Below are 25,622 nucleotides of genomic sequence, written 5' to 3'. Positions count from 1 at the left end.
TTTGGCTCAAGAGGCGGATAATTCACACCAGACGGTGCCTTTTCAGGATGAAAATATCTCATATAGACGAAAATTTATCAACAAGTATTTTATCCTTAAGTTACAAGATTGCTATCATATCATTATTATTTTTTCATTTAAGGGTTCATTTGTTGTCTGTGATTATTAGACAGTCGAAACGAAAAACTACTATCCCTCGTTTCGCATAAAACAAAGATTTTTCGGGAGCAAAATACGTATGGGAGTATCGAATAACGAAGGAGTAGTGCTAGAAATGACATTTCCTGCGTGCACAGAGAATGCAATTTTTTTTGAACTACTAAATCTATTTTTGCGACAAAAATTTTTCATTCCGGCACACTCTCTGTACGTTTGGCACAAAAAAATCCTTTTTTGATCATTTTCAAAAAAATATTTTCTTGGCACAAGTAAGACTTGTTTGAGAACTTTGTCGTTTTTCTCTCAGTGTATTAAACTTTTAATCAAGAAACTATTCAACAGACATTTTCCAACAGAATTGTGTCGATATCTTTTTATAGAGAGAAATTTTGTATAGAGGAAGGGCCTTCACAAAATTACAGAAATTATATAATGCAAATAAGGAGGAAGACGCATAATTTTTATCAAAAAAGGGCGCAAAGAACAAATAGAATTCTAGAATTTCTTAGAAAAGACTTTCAAAACTTTGTCGTTTTTCTCTCAGTGTAGAATATATTATATTACTATATGTGAGATATTTTATTAAATTAGTATTGGATGATTTCATGAACGACTTTCATCAGCGATTTTTAGCTTTATATGAACGAATTCAAAATAGAAAAATCTCAAAATAAAATTTTAGTCTCAGTTTCAGCCATAATACCCTCAATTTCTTCATACGTGACATTTTCCTCAGTTTTTCTCCTTTGATTTGAATTCTCAATTGGATTTACCTGCACACGTTGGTGATATCAGCCCCGGAATACCCCTCCAGCCTTCTAGCAATATCTGCAAGGTTCACAGAGGCATCGACCTTGACATCTCGAAGATTAATCTTCAGTAGAGCCTCTCGCCCTTCACGATTAGGCAATGGAATATAAATTCGTTTCTCCAATCGTCTTCTCAGGGCTTCGTCAATGTCCCAGGGGAAATTCGTCGCTGCCAGGACCATGACGACTTTACTCGGGTCCTCACTAAGCAATTAGTAATAATGATAATCAAAAAATGGTGACAACGATCAGAAAAACTCATAAGACAACTCAGTAAAACGTTTCAAGTCGATTTTGACTATTAGCCAGTGTAATGTATTAAATATCTCGGAATCTAAGGGAGATAGCAAAATTTTTGTCGTGACCTTTTTTGTAGATCTCAATTTGCTCTACGAAAAAGGTCATTACGAAAATTTCGCTATCTCCCTTAGATTCCGAGGTATTGATTGAAAACTGGTCAATAGTCAAAATTCGCTACTGAATTATCTAGCAAATTCGTTAGGCTTGATTTAATTTAGGATTAATTGATCCTGTTGAGATTATTTATGCAACAATTCTTGACCAAGCATTTGCCAAGTTATTTTCTGCATTTTATTATGAGAAACTAATGAAAATGCAAAAGAAAAAACTCACGATCAGACAATTTATACTCGAGAATTTCTGCAGAAAAACCGTAATCTATTTACATTTTTCTATCAAATATCTGTTGACGAAATTACAGAGTAAAATTGCAATAGAATTGACGCAATTAATTAATAACTGTCGAGCAAAATAATTAATTGATAATAATTGTTATAATAAAAAAGAATTAACTAATAATTGCCCAGCGAAATAATTAATTAATAATTGTTGAGATTATTTATGCAACAATCCTTGAACAAGCATTTGCCAAGTTATTTTCTGCATTTTATTATGAGAAACAAATAAAAATGCAAAAGAAAAAACTCACGATCAGACAATTTATACTCGAGAATTTCTGCAGAAAAACCGTAATCTATTTACATTTTTCTATCAAATATCTGTTGACGAGATGACAGAGTAAAATTGCAATAGAATTGACGCAATTAATTAATAACTGTCGAGCAAAATAATTAATTGATAATAATTATTAATAATTAATAACAATTAATTGATAATAAAAAAGAATTAATTAATAATTGCCCAGCAAAATAATTAATTAATAATTGTCTAGCGAATTGGCTAGGTTTTTCTAATAAACTTTTTCCTGCAAATAAAAATCATAATAATAAATGAAGAATTCCTAAAAAAACGCGTTGACTACCTGTTTGAACTAATGCCATCCATCTGCACAAGCAACTCAGACTTGACTCTTCTCGACGCCTCGTGTTCTGACTCTGATCCCCGCCTTGAGCAGAGTGAGTCAATTTCATCGATGAAAATAGTGCTGGGTGCGTAGAACCTGGCCATTTCAAAGAGAAGTCGAACGAGTTTCTCAGACTCCCCTCGATACTTGGACGTAAGTGTGGACGACGAAACATTGAAGAAAGTCGTGCCACATTCTGTGGCGACAGCCTTCGCTAGCATTGTTTTCCCCGTGCCAGGTGGGCCCACCATCAAGACTCCCTTCCAGGGACGACGAATGCCCTTGAAGAAGTCGGGCATCCACATGGGGAGGACCACAGCCTCCTCCAGGAGCCTCTTGGCTTCGGACAGGTCTGCTATGTCGTCCCATCGAATGTTGGGATTTTTCTGGACAATATCTCGTTCGAGGATGTCTACCAGATCTCTGTCCCCACCTGCTGGCTCGAATTTACGTTCCTCTACGTCTGTATCTCCTTTCTCGGTGTCTGTCTTCTCCTGAAGTGATGACAAGTTATTTGCAGCATTAGAAAATGGCCCAGAAGTTTCTCATGTAAATTAAATTAATTTAAGTTATTGAATTGTCTATAGAATAAATTTAATCCTCAAAATTCAAGTTATGTTACACTTCTTTTTTGTCTCTCCTTCTTTCGATGGATTTAGGGAGAATTACATCACATTTCTCGATTTTTAGAATTTTTAAAACGAATTCAATCGAAAAAATTGAAAAATTATTTCTCTATCTCGCTAAAGCCATTAAAATCAGAACAGCACGTAATTTTATAGTCGCACTCTACGAATCTGTAAATTCTTCTCTGTCAACTTGATGTATTGCAACGATTAGTTTAATTGATTGTAATTCATAAAATCAATGCTGACGTCTATATCTCCTTTCTCAGTATCTGTCTTCTCCTGAAGTGATGACAAGTTATTTGAAGCATTAGAAAATGGCCGAAAAGTTTCTCATGTAAATTAAATTAATTTAAGTTATTGAATTGTCTGTAGAATAAATTTAATTCGCAAAATTCAAGTTCTCCTGAAGTGATGACAAATTTTTTGTTGAACTAAATCTCAATTTGAGACTTTCAGATACTGAAATTAAAACTTTTGAATGCCTCAAGCTAAGAAAAGACTTTTGGAACTCAACTTGAAATTTTTCATCGGGGGGAGTTTCGAAAGTCTATACTCGAGACATTAAAAAATGTCAATTTGGGCCTTTTAAGTCTCAATACGAGATTATAAATCCCAAAATAAAGCTCAATAAAATGTGAGGTCATAAAATGCAATAAACAAATTGAATTGAATTAAATTCTGTAACGAAGTGGTAAAACGTTTCAAGTCGACTCATCTCTCAGTTGAGTTTTTGTGAAATATTTCCGAATCTAAGGGACATATCGAAATTATCGTGATGAGATTTGTTGTAGCCCTCAATCGGCTCTACAAAAAAGTTTTGTTTGGTGAGGAACTAGATTTAGGGTGGATTGGGAGGTTAGAGGATCGTCGGTGTGAAATAATTGTTGAGAGTCTTGACCTAGTATCAACGTGCATTTATTCTCGATAGTCCACACGCACCCCCTTCCCGTGTGCACTTCTAGTTATAAACAAATTAAGTGGTTTTTTTGATGATTTTTTTTTTATGGGAAACATTGGCAAATAGAAGAAAATGTTCGTGACAAAAGTTGTTCCTTTTTGTGTAATAAATAATGATCAATTTTTTAAATCAAAATCCATCAATCCGTTGCCGAAATATGCTCCACCAGGTGAACGCGGGAGGATGCGCGGCGCGCGCAGTCCGCTCGAACCTCTTCCGTGTCGCGTACGCACCCATTTTCACATCATTTTGAAGCTTTCGTCATGGATGTAACAATTGAAGGAGTAATTCAAAGAAGATAATCCTACATAGAAGTCAAAATTCAATGAAATGAGGGTGAAGCGAGCGAATGATCGATCTGTACAACTCCACACCGTTACTTGAAAACGAAAAAAATACTCATCCGCATCCACATNTTAATTAGTTAATTCAATACTCCGGCCCGAAGAGACTCTGAAAAAAATCACGTATTTAAATATGACGAACATTCTCTTACGAGGATCGGAGGAAGACTGATTTATCGGAGTATTTTCTAAACGTCAGTTGACTAAAACAAGAAGAAACAAGAATATTTTTGCAGCTGTCCCCTCCGAATTTTCTTGGAATTGAAAATTCGCAGAAATAATCCAAATAAATATCTCTCATACTTGGAGTATTAGTGTTTTGTGTGTTTTTGTTTTCCTTTCTATGTACCAATACATGAGTAGAGGTCGTTTTATCTGAGAAAAATGACGGATTGATGAGCATTCAGAGGACGTCGAGCGTCCCACCCATCTTCGCGCGTCGCGCATCCTCCCGCGCCCACCTGGTGGACCATATTTCAGCAACGGATTGATGGATTTTGATTTTAAAAAATGATAATTATTTATTACACAAAAAGGAACAACTTTTGTCATGAACATTTTCTTCTATTTGCCAATGTTTCCCATAAAAAAAAAATCATCAAAAAAACCACTTAATTTGTTTATAACTATTAATTGCACGCACTTACATGAAAAATACCACCGGATTCGGTTTTCTCATACCCGAAAACATAAGAAAACACCTCAAAACCTTACCGCACTAGAAGTGCACACGGGAAGGGGGTATTGCGTGTGGACTATGAGTCGAACCACGCTTTGTCAAATTTACAAAAACACCTTGTCACTTGTTGATCGTACTAAAATAATTTAATTGTCGATCGGTTTTGCACTGTGAGTCACTGGTTGAGTGGTCAACAAATAACGTGATTTTCTTTTACTGAATTTCTATCGCCGAGTTAATAGACGCTAATGTACTGTGGGCTAAACTCTACAGAGTTGAATTCCATTCAAAACGTGCTATACGACAGACCGTGATGAACTGACTCGCGTTGATTTACGGTGATTCTACTAGACCTGAGCGTTGACCCGGAAAAGGCCGATGATTTTCGTAATTGGCCGAGCTGATCGACCTTGGTCTTGGAGAGGTTGAGTTACGTTTCAAACAAGTTTCTAACAACAATTTTGCTATCTCCCTTAGACTCCGAGATATTCATTGAAAACTGGTCAACAGTCAAAATTGACTTGCACCGTTTTACCACTTGGCTGCTGAATTAAACAAAACTAGATCTGTGCGCACGCTTTCGCGCGCGCTTATCTTTTTGTTGTGAAAATGAAGAAATCGAATTTATTAAACTTCATATACTCATAGATGTTTTATAAATATTGATAATGACTTAAAGAGAATTAAGAGAATGAAGAGAATGAAGAGTGAAGCATCAATGAATAATTTTTAATCTTCGATTAATTCATTTTTTTTTACTTTTAAAAATATATCTGATTAAAATCTGTAATTGTTGAAAAATGAGGGGAGGGTTATGAATTGATTTCCCAGAAAACTGAAAAAATTTCTTGAATTCTTCGGAAAATTCCACAGTGTTCCAGATAACCGTAGCTCTTGAAAGATTTTTCTCGAATTATTTGGGAAACCGAAGAATTTTCATGAATTTTGTAGAATTTAGGATTTATGTATGAAAATCTGAGAAGCAAGAATTGATCATTTTGGCGTGTGATAAATATGAAAAAATTAAAATTTGGGAAGTGAAGAATAATTTGTGAGTTAAAAAAATTTAGAAATACCATGTTTCTTTCTCATGATCAACAATTAGGCAATTTAGATATGTTTTGATATAAAGATAAACTTCACACATGAGAAAATGAAAAATATGACGCAGAAAACATTTTTGCCATTTGAAGAATTTGAAAGTACCGGGGATTTTTTTCAGCGCCTGCTTCACGTGACTCATTGACCAATCAAAATTGGTGATTAGCGGTCAGGCAGTTTCGAGATGTTTCGATATAAAACAACTTCACGCTTCTTTCATCTTCAGTAAATAGGAAAACAACTTCACGCTTCTTTCATTTTAGTAAATAGGATTGAACTCAAGTTATGTTTACACAGTTTTAAATCCTCAGCCCAAACTTCAACCTCACCTTCTCCTCCCTCTTCGCGGTTTTCTTATCATCCTTCCTCCCAGAGTTGCTCCCCTTGGCCTCTGGTTTCTTCCCCCCAGCAGTGGTCGGTTTCCTCACCCCCGAGCGCGTCTGCTGTTTGCCCCTCGAGCTAGAGCTGACTTTGGCCGTCTGTTTCTGCTCGTTTGGGGTCAGTGGTGGCCACACGTCGGGGTCGCGCACCACCGGAGCACTCCAGGACGACCCAATACTCTGCGACCACAGTGCGGGGTCCCTCGTGGGCTCCTCGAACTGCAGACACGACGTCCCCAGCATTCTCTCCGTTCTCACGTCGACTTTGAACAACTGCAACATGTGAATCGCAGACTTGACTTTCTCGAACTCCTGGACAATCTGGTGCTGCACCAACTGCCACTTGGATTTTCTCGTTGTGTCCACTATCGTCGCTAATAATCGGTGAATCTGCTGCACAACTCCTTGATAGTAAACACCTGACGTGTCGTAGTTGCCAGTCAGCGCCAGATCTCTAGCCAATTTCGTGTTCTCACAGATTTCGTTTATTGACACTGCCATTGTTTACTCAATAATGCACTTGTTCTGTGGGAAATTCAGGGAGTTGAGCTATTGTTTGACGAGAAGGAACACCGAAACTGCAGGAAGAAGCCGAGAAATTTGGATTTGGGGGGTTTAATTGAGGTTTTGACTTTTTTCTGGGAGTCAGCAATACCTGGATGTTGTTATTATTATGGTGTCACGAAAACTGTCAAGTTCGTTACCATTTTCGTCGCTGCGCGAGTGTGTGGGACTGACTGAGAGGGGAGGGAGGTGAGGCGCCATTCAGGGACAGCCAGGGCTGGCGCAAGTGTTTTCGAGGGGCTCCTTAAGGGTGCCAAGTGCATTTGAAAAAAGATTCAAAAAAAAATTTTCTTTCCCTCCGTCATTGGAGAAATATGCATTCACCCATCCGACGAAATTTCAAACCCGCAACCGGAACTAGACATCGAGAAAATAAATGCGGAAAATCCTCTATTTCGCGTGACGAACCTCGAGAAAGCATGGGATCAAATGGGTACGGCGGGTTGAAATATCTCTCTTATTCACCCCGGTACCCCATTGTTTTTTGTCGCCATCACATTGAACACATCATTCCCCATATCTTCAAATTTTTTCAAATTTTTCTTGAGTTCCTAGGGGGTTGAAACGTTCAATTTAATCAAAACTCCATAAGAGGCCGTGTATAAGACTGATTTTGTTTATTTAATTTCTCGATATCCATAAGTTCTAAAATTTTAAAATTGTCACCGACGTTCACCATCTGTCTAATACTATTAATTTAAAAAATTATAACTTTGTTGGTGAATGTCAATTTTCAAGGTCATCGCCAAATTCACTTGGCACCCTTAATGTTTTTGTTACGCCCCTGGTGGGTTTAAAAGTGTGTTTGAGAAAAGTGAATTGGGAAAATAGTGTTTATTGTTTTTAGGAGTGAAAGATGGATGTGGTGATGAGTTCAGATGAATATTTCGAGAGTTATGAGGAGCTCGATGTGAGTGTTTTTTATTAAAGGTTATTAGCACTTAGTAAAATAGATGATAGTGATGAGAATTAGTGATGACTAGTGGAGGAGAAATATAACCAAAGAAAGATAATGATGAGCACCAGCCATGTGACTAGAATTTGAATGTTTTGCTTTGAATGGAGAATTGTGAAATTAATTCAGGTTTATTGTCCTATTTCAGGTTCACAGACTCATGCTGAGTGATAATCCGAGAATGACAGCGTATAAGAATGCCATTGTGAATAATAAACATTTGTTTGAGGGGAAAGTTGTGATGGACGTTGGTGCCGGCACCGGTGAGTGTTGATAACAATTTATAAATTTTTTTCGAATTGATAAAACGCGAACGATCGAATGTGATGTGCATTAAAGTATTTGATCGAAAAATTGAAAATAGAATTTCTTTTCTAAGAAATTCTAGAATTCTATTTGCTCTTTGCGCAGTTTTTCGTTAAAAAATTATTTTATTTTTTCTCACAAGTTTTTTTAATGTCCATTTTACTTCAGATGTCCATGTTGCCCCACCCTCCCCTATATTTTTGTTAATAAATTACCAATTTACTTCTGAATAGAATTTCTACGATAGTTCTATTTCAAATTAAATTGATTCACTGAAATCGACATTGACATCAACAAAAATAGATAATGAGAAGTTTTTCTCATTTGTTCAAGGAATTTTGTCAATTTTCTGCGCACAGATTGGGGCGAGGACTGTCTACGCCGTTGAGGCGAGTAGACTGTCATCGGTGATAAAAGACGTTGCTATTGAGAATTGTGTAGATAAAGTAGTCCAAGTTATTCCACAAAAACTCGAAGATATCCGAGATGACACAGTCGATGTCGTTGACATAATTGTGTCTGAGTGGATGGGATTTTACCTCGTCCACGAGGGAATGCTCAATACGATTATCACCGCGAGAGACAGATTTTTGGTGGAGAATGGACTCATATTTCCGTGCATTGCCAAGTTGTACGCTGCTCCTTGCCAAGTTCCAGAGTTTTTTGAATTTTGGGACGATGTCTGTGGAGTTAAAATGGGGTAATTGTTGTCATTTCATTGGATGGAAAGGATTGCATTTTATTTCGTCGTGGAAAGTAGATCTTGAGCATATTAATTTTGAGCATTTAATTTTTTAATGGTTAAGAATAATTTTAAAAATCCTGACGAATGGGTTTTTTAATTAAGAAGCTTTGCTTTTTTGCACTGAGAATATTAATTCAAATTTATCAAGTCCAGGTGTCAGGTGATATACTCTGAATAACAGAAGATTTTTAAACATAAATTAATTACTTCTAGCACAAGAAAATATATTAATTCAATAGCGAGAAATTTCTTAATAAAAAAAATAGTTCAATTCGAGAATAAGAAAGTTTAGAATGAATGAATGAAAATTTCTTCAAAATAAGAGAAAATGTGCCTTCATTTACGTAAAATTGTCCAAAATTTGAAGGAAAAAATCTGAAAAATAGATTTTGTTTTCTAGTTTCTTGGGGCTGTTTTCCTAAAATAAAATTAATGAAAATTTCACTCATTCCCATGATTTTTTGCCTGACAGGATTTTTTAAATTGCAACAGAGTTATGCAATCCACAGATTTTTACTGGAAACTAATATTGTTTCACTGTATAAATAATTTAATTAGTAGAAAATAAATCAAACTTCACACATTTAATCATTCAAGAAAAATTATCTTTTCAAGAACGCAGAGAATCTTCGCTTGAAAACCCCAAAATCTTCATGTTAAGAATCCAAAAATTCAGAATTACAGAACCACGATTTTCTTACAATACAAGAAATTGCGTCTAAATTCAAATATCCTAGATTGAAGGCAGAATTAAAGTTGAAAATTCCCAAATAAAATTTCTTCAAAATGAGAGAAAAACTCCCCCCATTTACGTGCAATTAAACTAGTTGTAATTACCACCAACAACTTTTCTCTTTGTTTTCTAGAAAAATGCTCCTAAAATAAAATAAATGAAAATTTTCCTCATGCCCATGATTTTTGCGTTTGAATTTATTCTCTATAATTGAATTTTAGATTACATAACTTAATTTTTAGTTAAAAATGCAGCTTGAGACACATTTACGGTTCTTCCAGATCAATCGGGACTCAATTAAGAAAATTAAAATCCACGAAACCCGAGATAATGCTCGTGAAACCCGAGAATTTGTTGTCTGGAGAGAAATTATTTGCTTGGCTAGACCTCAGATCCACGACATCAGTGGAGTTGTCCACGATTGGAGGTCAAGATCTGGTGTTTGCCTCGAAAAAAAATGGAAAGTTCGAGGGAATTTGCGTTTGGTTTGACGTGGAGTTTCCAGACACCTCAGAGCTCTCAACGTCTCCGCAGACTGAGCCGACCCACTGGAAGCAAACAGTCATTCTCCTGCCTCAAGCGCAAGAGGTCGAAGAGTCTGAACCAATCGCAGTGAAAATAACTGCCAGAAAGAACGAGGCGAGACCTCGATGGTACAATCTCGAATTGGAAGTTCTGGACCCTGATGAGACTGAACACGACATGCCGTGTGATTGTTACATGACGAAGTGTATTGTCTCGAGAGAATTTCTCAAACTGCAAGAAAATAATGAATGATGAGCAGTAAAAATTTGACTCCTCTTTTTCAGTTTTCACATGTGTCTTTTATTTTCCCACGTTTTTAACAAATTATTTTGATGATTCAGAGTATTTCTTACCACGAAATAATACAACTCTGTTATTCAGTAATCCCAGAGTCCTATCGATTTAAGTATTTTAGTTTCGCTGTTTTTGCCGAAAGGCACTAATGTTCATAATCATTCCTCGAGGAGGTGGTGAATTCTTTTTTTATTCAACAATAAAATTTTCGAATGCTGGGAAAATGGAAAGAGAGATTATAGAAGTTTTTCCCAAGACGTCATTGGTTGATAAATTCTAGATGTTTTTTATTCATAATATTTTTTGAAATTCTATTCTCTATTGAATTATTGAAAAAATAAGAGTGAAAATAATGAAGAAATGAAATGATTTCATTAAAATTTGATTATTCGATTTTTCCATGAAGTTAAGAATTTTTTGAATAATTGAAACTTCATTTTTTTGGTGGGACTTATATTATTTAAACGTTAGACAATCGTTTTTTCTCCAGAATTAATTTATTAACAAATTCAAGACGTTTTTTATGCATGAATTTGTTTATAATTTTATTGTCTATTGAATTATTGAAAAAATAAGAGTGAAAATAATGAAGAAATGAAATGATTTCATTAAAATTTGATTATTCGATTTTTCCATGAAGTTAAGAATTTTTTGAATAATTGAAACTTCATTTTTTTGGTGGGACTTATATTATTTAAACGTTAGACAATCGTTTTTTCTTGAGAATTAATTTATTAACAAATTCTAGACGTTTTTTATGCATGAATTTGTTTATAATTTTATTGTCTATTGAATTATTGAAAAATTAAGAATGAAAATAATGACAAAATAAAATTATTTCATCAATATTTAACTATTCGATTTTTCCATGAAATTAAGAATTCTTTGAATAATTGAAACTTCAATTTTTTTCTGATATTTATATTATTCAAACGCTAGGCAATTGTTTCGTTCCCGAGAATTAATTTCTTAATAAATTCTAGATGTTTTTTATACATAATGTTTTTTAAATTCTATCGTCTATTGCATTATTAAAAAATTGAGAATGAAATGATTTCATCGATATTTGACTATTCGATGTTTCGTCCATCAAATTAAATTTTTGTAATGAATTCCAGACGACAAAAACTATTCCAAAATCAATAGCGCAAAATCTAAATTGCAAACAAAATGTGTTTATTATCTCATGAAAAACAATGGAAAAAATTCATGTAAATGTTAAATACTTCAAAGTTCTCGCCATCTCCTCGAGAATAATTATTGTTGACCTCAATCAGAGGAAGAATTATTCCAACATAAACTGTGACCTGTCTCATTACACAGAATTACAAATAGAGGCAATTTCCTTCAAATTTCTCGATTATAAAATCACCCAGAGTTCAACATAAAGATCAATGAGTAACCATCAACATTTTTGCGTCATACAAAAAAAAAGAAGAAAAAACACGAAGAATAAATTACAGAAATTCCCTTCTCTGCGATGAAAATTAATTTGCCATTAATTTATCGGATTATTACATATGTAAAATACAAATATAAAATTACATATTTATTTATATGACAGCGTGATCATGTGAATCACAATTACACTGGTTTGTTTCGCTTCGCAATTTCATCATTAAATGATACGAGCCATTGCAAATTGGATAAATCTCTAGACTGAATTCTAGACGATTTTTATTCCATAACGAAAGGGGAAAATATGCCAACTCGATGAAGAGACGTACTACTGAAGCACGATATTGTTTTGTCATTGTTTTTTAATCAAATAATCACAGAGTTGGACGATCAATGGTGTTTTTTCGATGGTCGCTGACGTTGTGTTCTCGATGTGCCATTTTTTTCAGCTGTTGTACTATCTGATGGATGGGGAATCCTAAATAACATTATTTTTAGGTGATCACATATTTCTAAACACACTTGCGAACAGTATCGGAAAAAGTCAAACGTGACCCAAATCTGTGGACAGAAAATGAGAATTTTTTTTTATTCTAATGGTTGAAAATTAAATAATTAAATAATTAAATTAATTATTAATAATAATTAATCACAATAATTATTAATATAATTAATAATATAATAATTATTAATAATAATTATAATTATTATTAATAATAATTATTATTAATAATAATTATTAATAATTATTATTATTAATAATTATTATTATTAATAATTATTATAATTAATCATTATAATTAATTTAATTATTATTCATTTTTGATTTTAATGTTTTTAGCTCATTATGCAAATATTGTTGAATAGAAAGGGTTCAAAAGGAACTAAAAAAAGAAATTGGAGCACTTTTTCAAGGATATTCCAGTATCTTTTACATTTTTGCACAGAATTATCATTTTTTAAACATTCGTTAATTATAAATAAATAATTGAAATTGTTTAAATTTTTGTAAACTTTATTGTTTTGGACATGAAATCGATTTCTGGTAAAATTCTGAATATGAATGAGTTGAATATTATTATTATTATTATTATTATTATTATTATGAATATTTTTTCTGAATATGAAAAAATTTTGAAACTATTAAATCTTTGTCATTTTGAATTTTAAAAGAAATACTTACAAAACACAACCACAGTACATAATATTCCTTAATGAAAAAGTTGAAGTATTGATTAAGGAACAGCATACAGGGTCCGATAAGCGCAGTGTCTAAGTACTCCATCTCATTCTTCGTCATGTGAGCAACCTGAATAATATAATTTAAACAATTGGAACTCGTAAAAAAAAATTTATTGGATTTTTTGTAATTTAGAATGTGAACTCACAACTAATCGATTGGTAACTTTAGCAGCAACCATTCCAAAAGCGAGTATATACAGTGCGGGATGAGTTTCATAAACATTCTCCGCACTTTTCCTATAAATAATGTAGGCCGGAACTACTACGAGACTGAAGGGGATAATCGGCGATAATACTGAAGTTCCCTGGAACGATGAAACTTATGCAGTACTCACATTTAATCACATTTCATGAATTTTTGTTCATTCTTTTCAGAAGTGGAGTGATGAAATGTCAAGCACGAAAAAAATTCTATTGATCTTGAATATTGAATTGAATATTTTACTAGATTTTCGTCGTGTCTCTTGAACAATTCCACATCTTGTCAGCAATTTTTCATAAAAATGTTGAACAAAAAAAGTATTATTCAGAATCTAGAGAGTTTTTTATCAAATATTTTATTAAACATTTTTAAACATTTCTATTCTGAAAAATTCATTAAAAAACTGTGGAATTCCATGAATATTTGTTAATCTGTTGAACTTGCGAGACTGTTGAAGAATTCCACAACTTGTCGGCTAATTTTTATAGAAACGTTTAATAAAAAAAATATTATGAACACAAATTTTTGTTCTTAAATAACATCTCAGATTTTCTAAGTTTGTTTATTGCATTTTTGTTCTTTTTTCATTAAATATTACAATAAAAAAACTTTGCAAATTGAGGCTGAGGATTTTTTATATTAAAAATATCTTAATAGAAAGAGATTTATAAAAAAAACTCAGAATCGACTGATTTATTCTATCGAAATTTCCATTAAACATTTCTATTTTGAAAATTTTCATAGCTCAAAAATTTTGCAGCTTTCCTGGATGTTTATTCATAATAATGTTTAATAGAAAACAATTTTAATGTTAAAATGTTTTTTGTATAGAAATAATCAATAGATTTTGAAATTTCTATACAATTTCTTCCACTGAGATATTCTCTCTCGCAATTTTTCAGAATAATTTTTCCAAGTTTTTCCATTGCATTCTCTATCTTTTCTTATCAAATAATTGAATTTTTTCTCTCTAAATTCTAATTCTCTTAGAATTTTGAAGTTTGAGTTTTCCATAAAATGCAGAATCCACTGATTATCTCTGTAAAATATTTTATCAAACATTTCTATTGGAAAAACTCCAAAGAATAACTTCGGAATTTTTCAACAGAATGAACGAAAAACGAATTCCCAGAATTTGAGAATTTCCAGTAGAATTTCAATTCAATTCAATTTAATATTTAAGTTGAGTTTTCTATTGAATTGAAAACTTGAGAAAAAATTGTGAATTATCAGTCTTGTGGTCTCTAAAATATTAATCAACTATTTCGAAGAAAATTTGTTTGTCCACAAAAAATATTTCATGACATTTAATTAATTGTGCATTAAAAAACGTCAATCTCAACTCACTGCCTTTAACAGCATCACTCCACTTCTCCTTATTGTGAATGTCCCATTCAACTATCTTAATATATTCGTTAAATCAAATATGTCAACAGTTAGTTGTGCTATTAGTCCTACTGATCCAACCCATCTCATGCAAAATATGCAAATATTAATCATTCAATATCGAATAACCACGGCAACTAGACAAGCACTAAAAACCAACAAACTACTGCCACTAGCGAATCTAAGAACACGAGTGTTCATAATGAACCATCACGACCATCAGCCCTGTGAACGTAATGAATGAATGTGTCTACGGGAACGCCGAATTATCTCACAACTGTGCGGTGAATACAGACGCTGAATAGTGTTATAGCTCAGTGCGACGATTTATTCCCATAATTTTACTCTACAACCTGAAAGACTCCGAAGAAGAATTATTAGAAGGTCGAGGAGTTAAACTGAATAATAAATCAATACTTCACGATCACTGTTTCCCTCAACCAGATTTTTCATTAGTTTGGAAATTTCGGGTGAAGTGATGATGAACGGGAGAGAATCAGAGAACTGCGCGTATAAAAAAATTAAAAGAATTTAGAATTGAAAGAAAAATTTTAAATTAAATTAAATTAAAATTGTAAAAATTTCTTTGGGACTTTTATAGAAAATTACTTTGGTTTTTCGATAGTTCTAGTGAAAAAGTGATTATCCATACAATTTATTTATTTATTTAATTTCCAGAAATTCCTTGGTCTAAATTTTCTATTTTTTTGTTCATTTTTTTAATAAAAAAGGAAATGAATTGAAAAAAATTTGTGCCGAGGATTTTTTTAATTGAAAATGTGCCAGTAGAATAATTCGCAGAGAAATACCGAATTTCATTCATTTTTTCTGAGAAATTAATTCAATCAAACATTTTCTGTTGCGAAATTTCGAACGATTTTGACTACTCCCCAGTTTTCCAAGAATATCTCGAAATCTAAGGGAGATAGCAAAATTTTTGTAATGACCATTTTTGTAGCCCTCAATTCGCCCAACAAAAAAGGTCATTACAAAAATTTCGTTATCCCCCTCAGATTCGGAGATATTCCTCGAAAACTGAGCTAAGGGCCAACGCTTCGGTGCTGAATTCCCAATGAAGTCCGCGACTGCGCTAGCTTTACCTCCGAAACTTTCCCCATTGTCATCTTATCACGTTATTTATCATCTCCACTATTTCCCGTTCTTCAACACTCGCCTCGTGACTTCATATGGGTGTAAATCAAGGGAAGGGAATGAACTAATATTAAATACTGCTCTCCCTTCTCATCGCATATTATTATTATTATTATTATTTTTTGCTGTTGGAATACCTAGGACAAGTACGTGTGGGCTCGTGAGGAACGAAAAATAAACAACTTACAGCGACGGTTGAACCATTTTTTCCGACACCACCAGCAAGAATGACGGATATACTGCTTTGCGCGAGTAATATAGCAATGCCCACAGCAGCCCACAATGAAAAGACCTTCACCTCAGTGCCAATATAAGGCAACTAAGTTAAATAAAATCAACTAATTATTGGCAAAAATCATCAGGGGAGAGTGGGGCAAAATGAAGCAGTCGAAAAACGACTATTTGACGCAATTCAAGCGAAACGTCCTCTGGACTTTGAATTTTGCTGTTTCATTTTCTTTTCGATTAATTGACAAAATCTTCTCCCGTCAAAACTTCTCAATAATTTTCCACTCTACTGAATCGAAAATTATTTCTCCTCAGTCCTCCCAACAATTAAAAAAAAACAAAAGTTGATAAATTTTTTTTTTTGCTTCAATTGCGTCAAACAGTCGTTTTTGCATTTTGTTGTTTCATTTTGCCCCATTTTCCCTTATCTCCCCTTTGTTCCTTAATTTACCAAAAAAACAAAATATTTAGCTGTGGAATATGTGCAAATGGCAGTGGTGAGCCTCAAAATCCCTAGCAATGCCCTGATTCCTCCGACAAAATAAGGAAAAACGAAAAAAACAGCACGAAAATAACGGTAAAAACCAAACCAAGCTGAATCGAATAACACGAAGAGTGATTAGAAGATGAAAGACTGGAAGGGTTACTCAAGGTGGTCAGACACGAAGATTCTGTTGGAATAATTCTCCCATGCAGCTGTGGCCAATTAAAAAAAATCTAAACTGCATAATTGTTTCTCTCACTTTGACATTGAAAAAAAAACAACTTACTGCTATTGTGGAACCATTTTTTCCAATTCCACCAGAGGCAAATACTTTACAGAATTGAAGGAACACGTAAATGAAGCCTGCATAAAAAATCCCTGCTACCAAGTTCGATAATGTACCGATTCTCAGGATCTAAACACAAATATTTAGCAAACAACGATCTTAGAGAGAGAAAAATAAGGGCGACTGAGCGTGAGAGGTTTACGAGATAAATTCAAACAGAGAGAAAGAGAGAGAGAGAGATGGGTCAGCATCTAAACGTCATTTTCACTGTAAATAAATCAGAGAAAATAATTCAATGGGAGTGGGAATTCAGAGAGAGATGAGGCCTAAACGGATTTTTTCATTATTTTGGAAATGTTTCTGGAGGAGCATTCAGAGAGATATGAAAATGTCGAGCAAACTTTTTTTTTAAACAATATCTCTTCTGTTAATGCGCACGAAAAAAATTAACAGACAGCCTAGTGAATTCGCTAGATAATTTTATAGGATTTCTAGTCATCTTTTTATTTATTTTTAGCCAATTCTGGGGAAATTTTCAATAGAAAAAGTCAAGAGAGTTGGATTTTTCTGCACAACTTGTGGAGATATTTTCGATAGAATTTTCTCGGCTCAAATTTTTCAAAATCCTTTGTTTGATTTTCTGGATGAAAAAAAGAAATAGAAGAAAAGGAACTTCGAAAATTTGAGCCGAGGGATTTCTATAGAAAATACTTCAATAAAAAAATTGTATAGAAAAGTCAACGAATTGATTTTCAATAGAATTGTTGTTCTATTGAAATATTTTCTGTAGAATTTTTTTAGTTCAAATTTTCCAAGTTTTTTATTTGATTTTCAGGATGAAAAAAAAGAAAAATAGAATTTAAAAAACTTGGAAAATTTGAGCCGAAGAAATTCCGTAGAAAATATCTCCGTAGAAAATTCTTGTTCTATTGAGATATTTTCTGTAGATTTTTTCTGGCTCAAATTTTCCAAGTTCTTTGTTTACTTCCGGGATGAAAAAATGAAAAATTGAATTCAGAAAAAGAAAATTCGATTCGAGAAAATTCTACAGAAAATACCTGAACAGAATAAAAAATGTACAGAAAAATCGACGAATTGATTCAAATAAAAATATCGAATATCGAACATCGAATTGATTTCGATAGAAATGTTGTTCTACTGAAATATTTTCTATAGAATTTTTCTGGCTCAAATTTTCCGAACTTTTTGTTTACTTTCGGGATGAAATAAAAAAGAATTAAATGGAGAAAAAAAAATAGAAAATTCGATCCGAGAAAACTCTACAGAAAATACCTCAACAAAATAAAAAATGTACAGAAAAATCGACGAATTGATTATCGATCGAATAGTAAGTATTAACAATACAAAAACTAATAGAAAACCTACAGAAATCCACTAGAATTGTCTAGTGCATTCGCTAAATGTTTCTCTGTAATTATTCTGCGCATGAAGCCCTCACAACCCCCGACATTCCCACCACAATCTTCTCCCTACGGAATTCTACAAGTGGAACTGATGACTAACGACACCTGAACGAAAATCGAGACCTGTAAAAAATCATGATGAATAGAAAAAAGTGCATTCTCATTCCAAGTCACCCATTCACTACGTACGTCGTACTAAACGATGAAAAAAAAAATCACGAAGATAGAAAGAAACGCTTGAAATAAGAAAACGAACGTAAAAAACTGTAAATATTAGTGAGTATTTTTGCAGTGATTATGAGTTGCAGTCAGCGTTCTTGTATTTCCTCATGCCATGCCGATTTTCCATCAAACTTTGTTGGGATCATGTGACCAAAACACTTGGCCCACCGAGTTATTCATCAATCTCTTGATCATAAAATTTTCAATTTTCGCGTTTTATCGCTTTAATTGGGAAAACTTACAGCTACAGTTGAACCATTCTTCCCAACTCCACCAGTAAATATCACGGAAAACATGGAATATAAGCTCGTTAATGCACACACAGCCGTCATACCGCCTATCAAATACTTAAACTGTAAACCGTTTATGTAAGGCATCTGTAAGAAATTGTCTATTTTAATTATAACTGGTACATCATCAGCATTCAGCTGAACCGAATGATTTAAATCCATTAACGTAGACCGAGAGGAGAGTGACGGGGGAAATATTTCAAGTCAAATTATCAGTGGAATTCACCGGAAATGCCAAAACAGGAACGATAAATGTGGGTGAATATATGTCACTCGTGTGCTAATGTGAGTTTAACACTGAGGAGAAAAAAAAATTGTGACTGAGTCGTAATTAGAAATTAATACAACCTCTGTCATCCATATTTGTGGCCCGAAGATTGCTGATATCAGGTGGATTCCCATTATTGTGAATTGAGCCTCTGTCACGTCGATTTTTCCGAATTTCAAGGAGCCTGAGGATTAAACAAGAGAATATTTAGTGGGCATGTGATTTTGGGATTCACGTATGAAAAATTTTCGTAGAAAAATCTAATAGACAAAGTTTATAGAAAAAGTCAATGGAATAGATTTTTCTATACAACTTATTTCATTGAGATATTTTCTACAGAATTTCCTCGCCTCAAATTTTCTATTTTTTGTTCATCCAATATATTAATTTAAAATTTAAGTTAATTAAATTTATTTAATTTATTTAGATAAATTAAATTAATTTGATTAATTAATTTTTTATTTTTTTTTATTTTTTTTTTTGGATGAAAAAAAAATAAACCAAAAAATAGAATTAAAAAAAATAGAATTTGAAAACTAATAGAAAGTTCAATAGAATTATCTGGCGAATTCGCAACGTTTTTCATAAAAATTTTTGTCTGGTTATTACCTGACACGTACGACTGCCAATGGGCACAATAGAACAACGTCATAGCGCAGAAACATTGGAAAAACATCCATGTGGGGTAGTAGCCTAGCTGTACTGCGATGCAGGCTGATAATGCGACGAAAACTGTGAATTCAAATGAAAATCATTAGTAAAGAGACGATTATGGATCAAGTGATCATGAGAGCAGAAAATTTAATGGATAAACCTCAATTTTTTTTATTGCTCGAGATGTATTTCATCGTTTGTTTCGTTAGTTTACTGATTAGCTGAACACGTAACTCTTCAACTATTCTGTTTATTTGTGATTGGAGAATGTAAAACTAAACTGTTAGAAGTGGAAAATCTATCATTTTTAGAAATAAGAAATTCATTCATTCAATAGGAAAATTTAGCCCTTTCTCTAAAAATTCTGCTCAATTTTTTTTTAACTCCAAAACAATTCCATTGGAGTTCTCTTTGATTTCTATGGAAATTCAATTGAAAATTTTCACTTGTTTTTTGCACTGATTCCATTAAAAATCATAACTTTTTTGGACAATTTCTTAATAGATATTCCATACAATAAAGTCAATAAATTTTTATTTTCTAGCATTAATATAAAAATTATTTCAAATAATTGTTTGAATTCTTGTGAAAAAATCCCAAGAAAAAAATTCATGTAGAAAAACATTATTTATGTAAAGTTTATGATTTATTTATTCAATATAAAAATTTATGTAGTAATTTATGTATCAAAAAATTATATAATAAAAAATTAGAAACTTTAATTAAAATCAACGCAAAAAACAACTGGAATTTCAATAAAAAAAATTTCATACATTATTTTCAGACAAAAAACCTTTTGTTTTTTAAAGTGAAAGAAATTCCGAAAGAGAAAATTCGGAAAAAAATCACTCATTAGTAGAATAACTCTTTAATTGCAATTTGCAGACACGGCAAATCGACTCAAATAGCTTTTCCACTTCGCTATCGAAATGAATGACTCATCAATTGATACAAATTATCATTCAGTGATTAAACTAATTACCAGTGGAGACAGAATCACAGCCATGGTCGAATAACTCCCCAAGAGGTGACGATGTCCCTGTTCTCCTCGCCTGTTTTCCATCTATAGAATCCAGGCTTTGATAAATAAATAATCCTAGAGCGCAGAGGAAACATGCCCATCTCGGTGCCTGGAAAAATTCGAAGGAATTTGATTGTATAAATGACGATGAATCATTCTAAACGAGAGCAAGAAATAACTCCAGGCCTTTCAATAATTAATTAACAATAAATATTTTGATGCAAATTATTTTGAGAAATTTTCAAGCAGGGATTGGCGATAATCATCACTTTAGTTATTTGAAATTTGGAAATAATTTCAATTTTAAATTGATTATTACAGAATTAATTCTAAATTTCTGAATTTGATTCTTTGATTAATGAGACAATCGTCAATTTTTCAAGGTCGATTACTGATTTACAAAATATTTGAACAGTTGAAAAATTTGCTTGACGATTAATTTAATCAAAATTCAAAAATTGCGCAATTCAGTTGAATAATGTGGAATGTAATGAAGTAATTTTAATGCAATATTATGATTATGTTGAGCTCTGTTTCAACAGATTTCCCTCTGTCCTAAATCCCTTTTCCCCTAGATATTCAAAAAATAATTCACACATTTCGTTCAATGCTTCATATATTACTGAGATATTTCTCATAAAATCAATAATTACTGCACTTATTTGACTTACGAACACTATGATTGACAAATAAACTCAAGTAGTTCTATATTCACTCCGTAAATAATTAAATCTACTGGAAATAATCCCCTGAATTTGCAAGACCGAATCATGCTGAGGAAAGAATTACGCTAAATCCGTTTTCCCCCTAAATATTTAAAAAATGCTCCACAAATTTCGTTCAATTCTTCATGCAAAGATATTTCTCATGAATAATATGACGACTCAGATATTTGACTCATGAATAATATGATTGACGAACGAACTCAAATATTCTAATATTTTCAATTGACTACTGCAGAATTAATTCTAAATTTTTGAATTTGATTTTTCCATTAATGAAAATTAAATAATTGTGCAATACAGATAACTGATTTCTAAGGGAATGAAGTAATTTTAATTCAACATTATGCTGACGTCTGTTTTCAACAGATTTCCCTCTGTCCTAAATCCCTTTTCCCCTAGATATTGAAAAAATAATTCACACATTTCGTTCAATGCTTCACATATTACTGAGATATTTCAAATAAAATCAATAAATTACTGCACTTATTTGACTTAAGAACACTATGATTGACAAATAAACTCAAGCAGATCTATATTCACTCCGAAAATAATTAAATCTACTGGAAATAATCCTCTGAATTTGCAAGAACGAATTATGCTGAGGAAAGAATTACGCTAAATCCGTTTTCCCCTAGATATTTAAAAGACAATCCGCAAATTTCGTTCAATTCTCCATACCAATATATTTCTCATGAATAATATGAGTGAACGAACTCAAATATTTCAATATTTTCAATTGACTACTGCAGAATTAATTCTAAATTTTTGAATCTGATTTTTCAATTAATGAAAATAAAATAATTGTGCAATACAGATAACTGATTTCTAAGGGAATGAAGTAATTTTAATTCAACATTATGATTATGCTGACGTCTGTTTTCAACAGATTTCCCTCTGTCCTAAATCCCTTTTCCCCTAGATATTCAAAAAATAATTCACACATTTCGTTCAATGCTTCACATATTACTGAGATATTTCAAATAAAATCAATAAATTACTGCACTTATTTGACTTACGAACACTATGATTGACAAATAAACTCAAGCAGATCTATATTCACTCCGAAAATAATTAAATCTACTGGAAATAATCCTCTGAATTTGCAAGAACGAATTATGCTGAGGAAAGAATTACGCTAAATCCTTTTCCCCCTAGATATTTAAAAGACAATCCGCAAATTTCGTTCAATTCTCCATACCAATATATTTCTCATGAATAATATGAGTGAACGAACTCAAATATTTCAATATTTTCAATTGACTACTGCAGAATTAATTCTAAATTTTTGAATCTGATTTTTCAATTAATGAAAATAAAATAATTGTGCAATACAGTTAACTGATTTCTAAGGGAATGAAGTAATTTTAATTCAACATTATGCTGACGTCTGTTTTCAACAGATTTCCCTCTGCCCTAAATCCCTTTTCCCCTAGATATTCCAAAAAATAATTCACACATTTCGTTCAATGCTTCACATATTACTGAGATATTTCAAATAAAATCAATAAATTACTGCACTTATTTGACTTACGAACACTATGATTGACAAATAAACTCAAGCAGATCTATATTCACTCCGAAAATAATTAAATCTACTGGAAATAATCCTCTGAATTTGCAAGAACGAATTATGCTGAGGAAAGAATTACGTTAAATTCGTTTTCCCCTAGATATTTAAAAGACAATCCGCAAATTTCGTTCAATTCTCCATACCAATATATTTCTCATGAATAATATGAGTGAACGAACTCAAATATTTCAATATTTTCAATTGACTACTGCAGAATTAATTCTAAATTTTTGAATCTGATTTTTCAATTAATGAAAATAAAATAATTGTGCAATACAGTTAACTGATTTCTAAGGGAATGAAGTAATTTNAAACTCAAGCAGATCTATATTCACTCCGAAAATAATTAAATCTACTGGAAATAATCCTCTGAATTTGCAAAACCAAATTATGCTGAGGAAAGAATTACGCTAAATCCGTTTTCCCCCTAGATATTTAAAAAACGCTCCGCAAATTTCGTTCAATTCTCCATACCAATATATGTCTCATGAATAATATGATGCCTAATACTCTATATTCTTATGTCTATTTCTCAATAGATATTCCATACAATAAACTAAATAGATTTTTATTTTCTAGCATTAACTATTCCCTTTAGATTGTTTCTATTCTCCAATGTCCCTCAGCCAATCCCAACTTATCAACAATTAAAAAATTTCTACAGTCCCCTCCCCACCCCCAACGACTTTCACAAACCCCCAAGTTAAATAACACCAGAATGAGCCAACCCCCAAAATTATGCAACAAATACCTCGGCTTTGGCATCAGGACTGTAATAAACAAGAATGAGTGTCGTCGCAATGTTAATAATAAGTCCAACGACAGTGATGAGATTCGGTGCTAGCCAGAGTGGAACTTTGCTGACAAGCCATTCCCACCAGGGCTGCAGATACGCATCCAGCAGACTAGCATTCGTGCAGCTGTACTTGTGCTCAGACAGTCTCTTCAACTGTCCCGGGGAGAGAATTTTGTCCTTGTAAAAGTGCATCATATTGTCTTCTTGACACAGGAAACCCCGTTTCCTATTCAATCGAGTTCAAGTCGCTTCCTCTGTTCCCCGAATGGTTATTCAACTCTGAAAATCCATAAAATGTATCGTATTACAGGTGACATTGAAGAGTGAACTCGTCCGCTCGGCATTCCAACTGCCGAGCGTGATAGAATGGGAGTAAAAAAATTTCGTACTTATTTTCATCAGTTTTCCATTCCTCAGGGCACCTCGGGACGTTTTTGGAGCGGCTCACGACTGTCCTTCAATTACTCAACTGTGAAAACTGTGGGACACGCTCTGTTTGAGGTTATTGGGCACTAGCACTTGATCTACGTTGTTGTGTTGTTTACCTTGCGAATGGTTATTTAAATTAGAGGGGAGTGATCCTTGGGTAAACAAAATCCTCGAGAATCATCGGAGTTTCGAGACCTCTCCAGTTTTGTAGCGCTTTATGCAGCGATTCTACCTTGAGAAAATGTAGAATGCACGTCCAACTCACTCGCGATAATTCTTGGTAGTCCTCGTTGGCAGTACCGCGAGTACTGCCTGCGGAAATGTGACGGGAAGGAGCGGGAGACGCGCAGGAACCGCTGTAACGCGTGGAAAAACGCTCGCCGCGTTTTCAGATAAAACGGGGGCTGGCCATTGGCGCAAGGGGGGGGGGAGTCGCGCTGAATGGCTGAGGAGATTGGGCGATCAAGCAATCACCTGACATCCAACCAATGGGGGTCGCTCGGCCGCTTCGCTTCATGGAAATTTGGTTTGCGGCGGTATGAAATAGTATATTTCGTAACGTGTGCAAAAAAGTGGTTTTTGACGAGTGGGAGGTTCATATCACGAGCCGAAGGCGAGTGATATAATCCCACGAGCTAAAAAAAATTTTTTACGAGTTACGAACAATATTTTTCATCACAATGTGGCGGAAATTAAAAGCCTAAAAGTTCACTTTTCGTCACAGCGTGATGAAAACCCATTTTTGCAAGGATTTTTAAAAATGATTTATTTATTTTTTTTATTTTTTTATCGTTATTTTTTATTATCATTTTTCATTTTACTGTTTTTCTTTTTTTGGGTAAGAGTTTATAGATGTTAAAATCGCGGTTTTACGGTCCCAGCGACATAAAATAATATTTTACGACCCAAGTACCGAAAACCGCGCTCTAAACGAACAGAGCGAAATTAAAATTCGCGGTTTATCTGTCCTCGGGGCATAATATACTGTTTTTTATGGTATTTATGATAAATCGATGTTTTAAAAAATAACGATGTTGTGAATCGAATGTTCTGGAAAAACCACTGATTATTTAAACAATGATGTTTTCGATTAATCGACAAACATCGCGCACCCCTGCCCCACCTGATTGGTCAGCTGCTGCCATTGTTATTGTTTTATCAGTGTCAGCGTGAACAAGTGACAGAATTTAAAAAAATCGACTTTGCAAAAAAAAATCGAAAATCGATTAATCGTCCGTTGAAAACATCGACTAAAACCATCGACTTTGGGGCATGAAAAATCTCGATGTTTTCGATTAATCGACAAACATCGCTCACCCCTGCCCCACCTGATTGGTCAG

General features: G+C 33.2%; 3 protein-coding genes across 9 annotated transcripts in view; 1 reads left to right on the top strand and 2 right to left on the bottom strand.

Annotated features, from left to right (window-relative positions):
• LOC107044308 (katanin p60 ATPase-containing subunit A-like 1) overlaps positions 1–7,113 on the bottom strand; it is an 8,116-nt gene extending 1,003 nt beyond the window's left edge. The window contains exons 1-3 of the mRNA XM_015266131.2: positions 6,333–7,113; positions 2,251–2,786; positions 933–1,172 (exon numbers count right to left, since the gene is read on the bottom strand). Of these exons, the coding sequence (XP_015121617.1) occupies positions 933–1,172; positions 2,251–2,786; positions 6,333–6,884 (1,328 nt within the window). The 5' untranslated portion in view covers positions 6,885–7,113. The remainder of the gene's footprint in view (positions 1–932; positions 1,173–2,250; positions 2,787–6,332) is intronic.
• LOC107044309 (probable protein arginine N-methyltransferase 6.1) lies at positions 6,246–10,818 on the top strand. 3 transcript variants are annotated; one of them, XM_015266133.2, is made up of 5 exons: positions 6,246–7,136; positions 7,795–7,857; positions 8,051–8,165; positions 8,542–8,908; positions 9,968–10,818. In XM_015266133.2, exons 2-5 carry the CDS (start codon positions 7,804–7,806, stop codon positions 10,461–10,463), a joined length of 1,032 nt encoding a protein of 343 aa, XP_015121619.1. In that variant the 5' UTR covers positions 6,246–7,136; positions 7,795–7,803; the 3' UTR covers positions 10,464–10,818. The 3 variants fall into 3 exon arrangements, with proteins under 3 accessions (XP_015121619.1, XP_015121618.1, XP_015121622.1); XM_015266132.2 differs by lacking the exon at positions 6,246–7,136 and adding an exon at positions 7,348–7,380; XM_015266136.2 differs by lacking the exon at positions 6,246–7,136 and adding an exon at positions 7,398–7,416.
• A 1,168-nt stretch (positions 10,819–11,986) lies between these two features.
• LOC107044307 (choline/ethanolaminephosphotransferase 1) lies at positions 11,987–24,644 on the bottom strand. Of its 5 annotated transcripts, none has more exons than XM_015266127.1 (11): positions 24,399–24,644; positions 24,243–24,345; positions 23,809–24,132; positions 20,724–20,871; positions 19,697–19,819; positions 19,168–19,271; positions 16,884–17,012; positions 16,073–16,204; positions 13,292–13,450; positions 13,087–13,212; positions 11,987–12,464 (listed from the first exon to the last, which is right to left on the bottom strand). In XM_015266127.1, exons 3-11 carry the CDS (start codon positions 24,046–24,048, stop codon positions 12,294–12,296), a joined length of 1,332 nt encoding a protein of 443 aa, XP_015121613.1. In that variant the 5' UTR covers positions 24,049–24,132; positions 24,243–24,345; positions 24,399–24,644; the 3' UTR covers positions 11,987–12,293. The 5 variants fall into 5 exon arrangements, with proteins under 5 accessions (XP_015121613.1, XP_015121612.1, XP_015121614.1 ...); XM_015266126.1 differs by having other exon boundaries at positions 24,243–24,331; XM_015266128.1 differs by lacking the exons at positions 16,073–16,204; positions 16,884–17,012 and adding an exon at positions 18,772–18,906 and having other exon boundaries at positions 24,243–24,644.
• Positions 24,645–25,622: the final 978 nt, after the last annotated feature.

The sequence above is a fragment of the Diachasma alloeum genome, unplaced genomic scaffold (genome assembly GCF_001412515.2).
Source record: "Diachasma alloeum isolate Michigan unplaced genomic scaffold, Dall2.0 Dall_scaffold_00711, whole genome shotgun sequence".
Classification (NCBI taxonomy): Eukaryota; Metazoa; Arthropoda; class Insecta; order Hymenoptera; family Braconidae; genus Diachasma; species Diachasma alloeum.
This window is presented reverse-complemented; position numbering and strand designations above follow the sequence as displayed.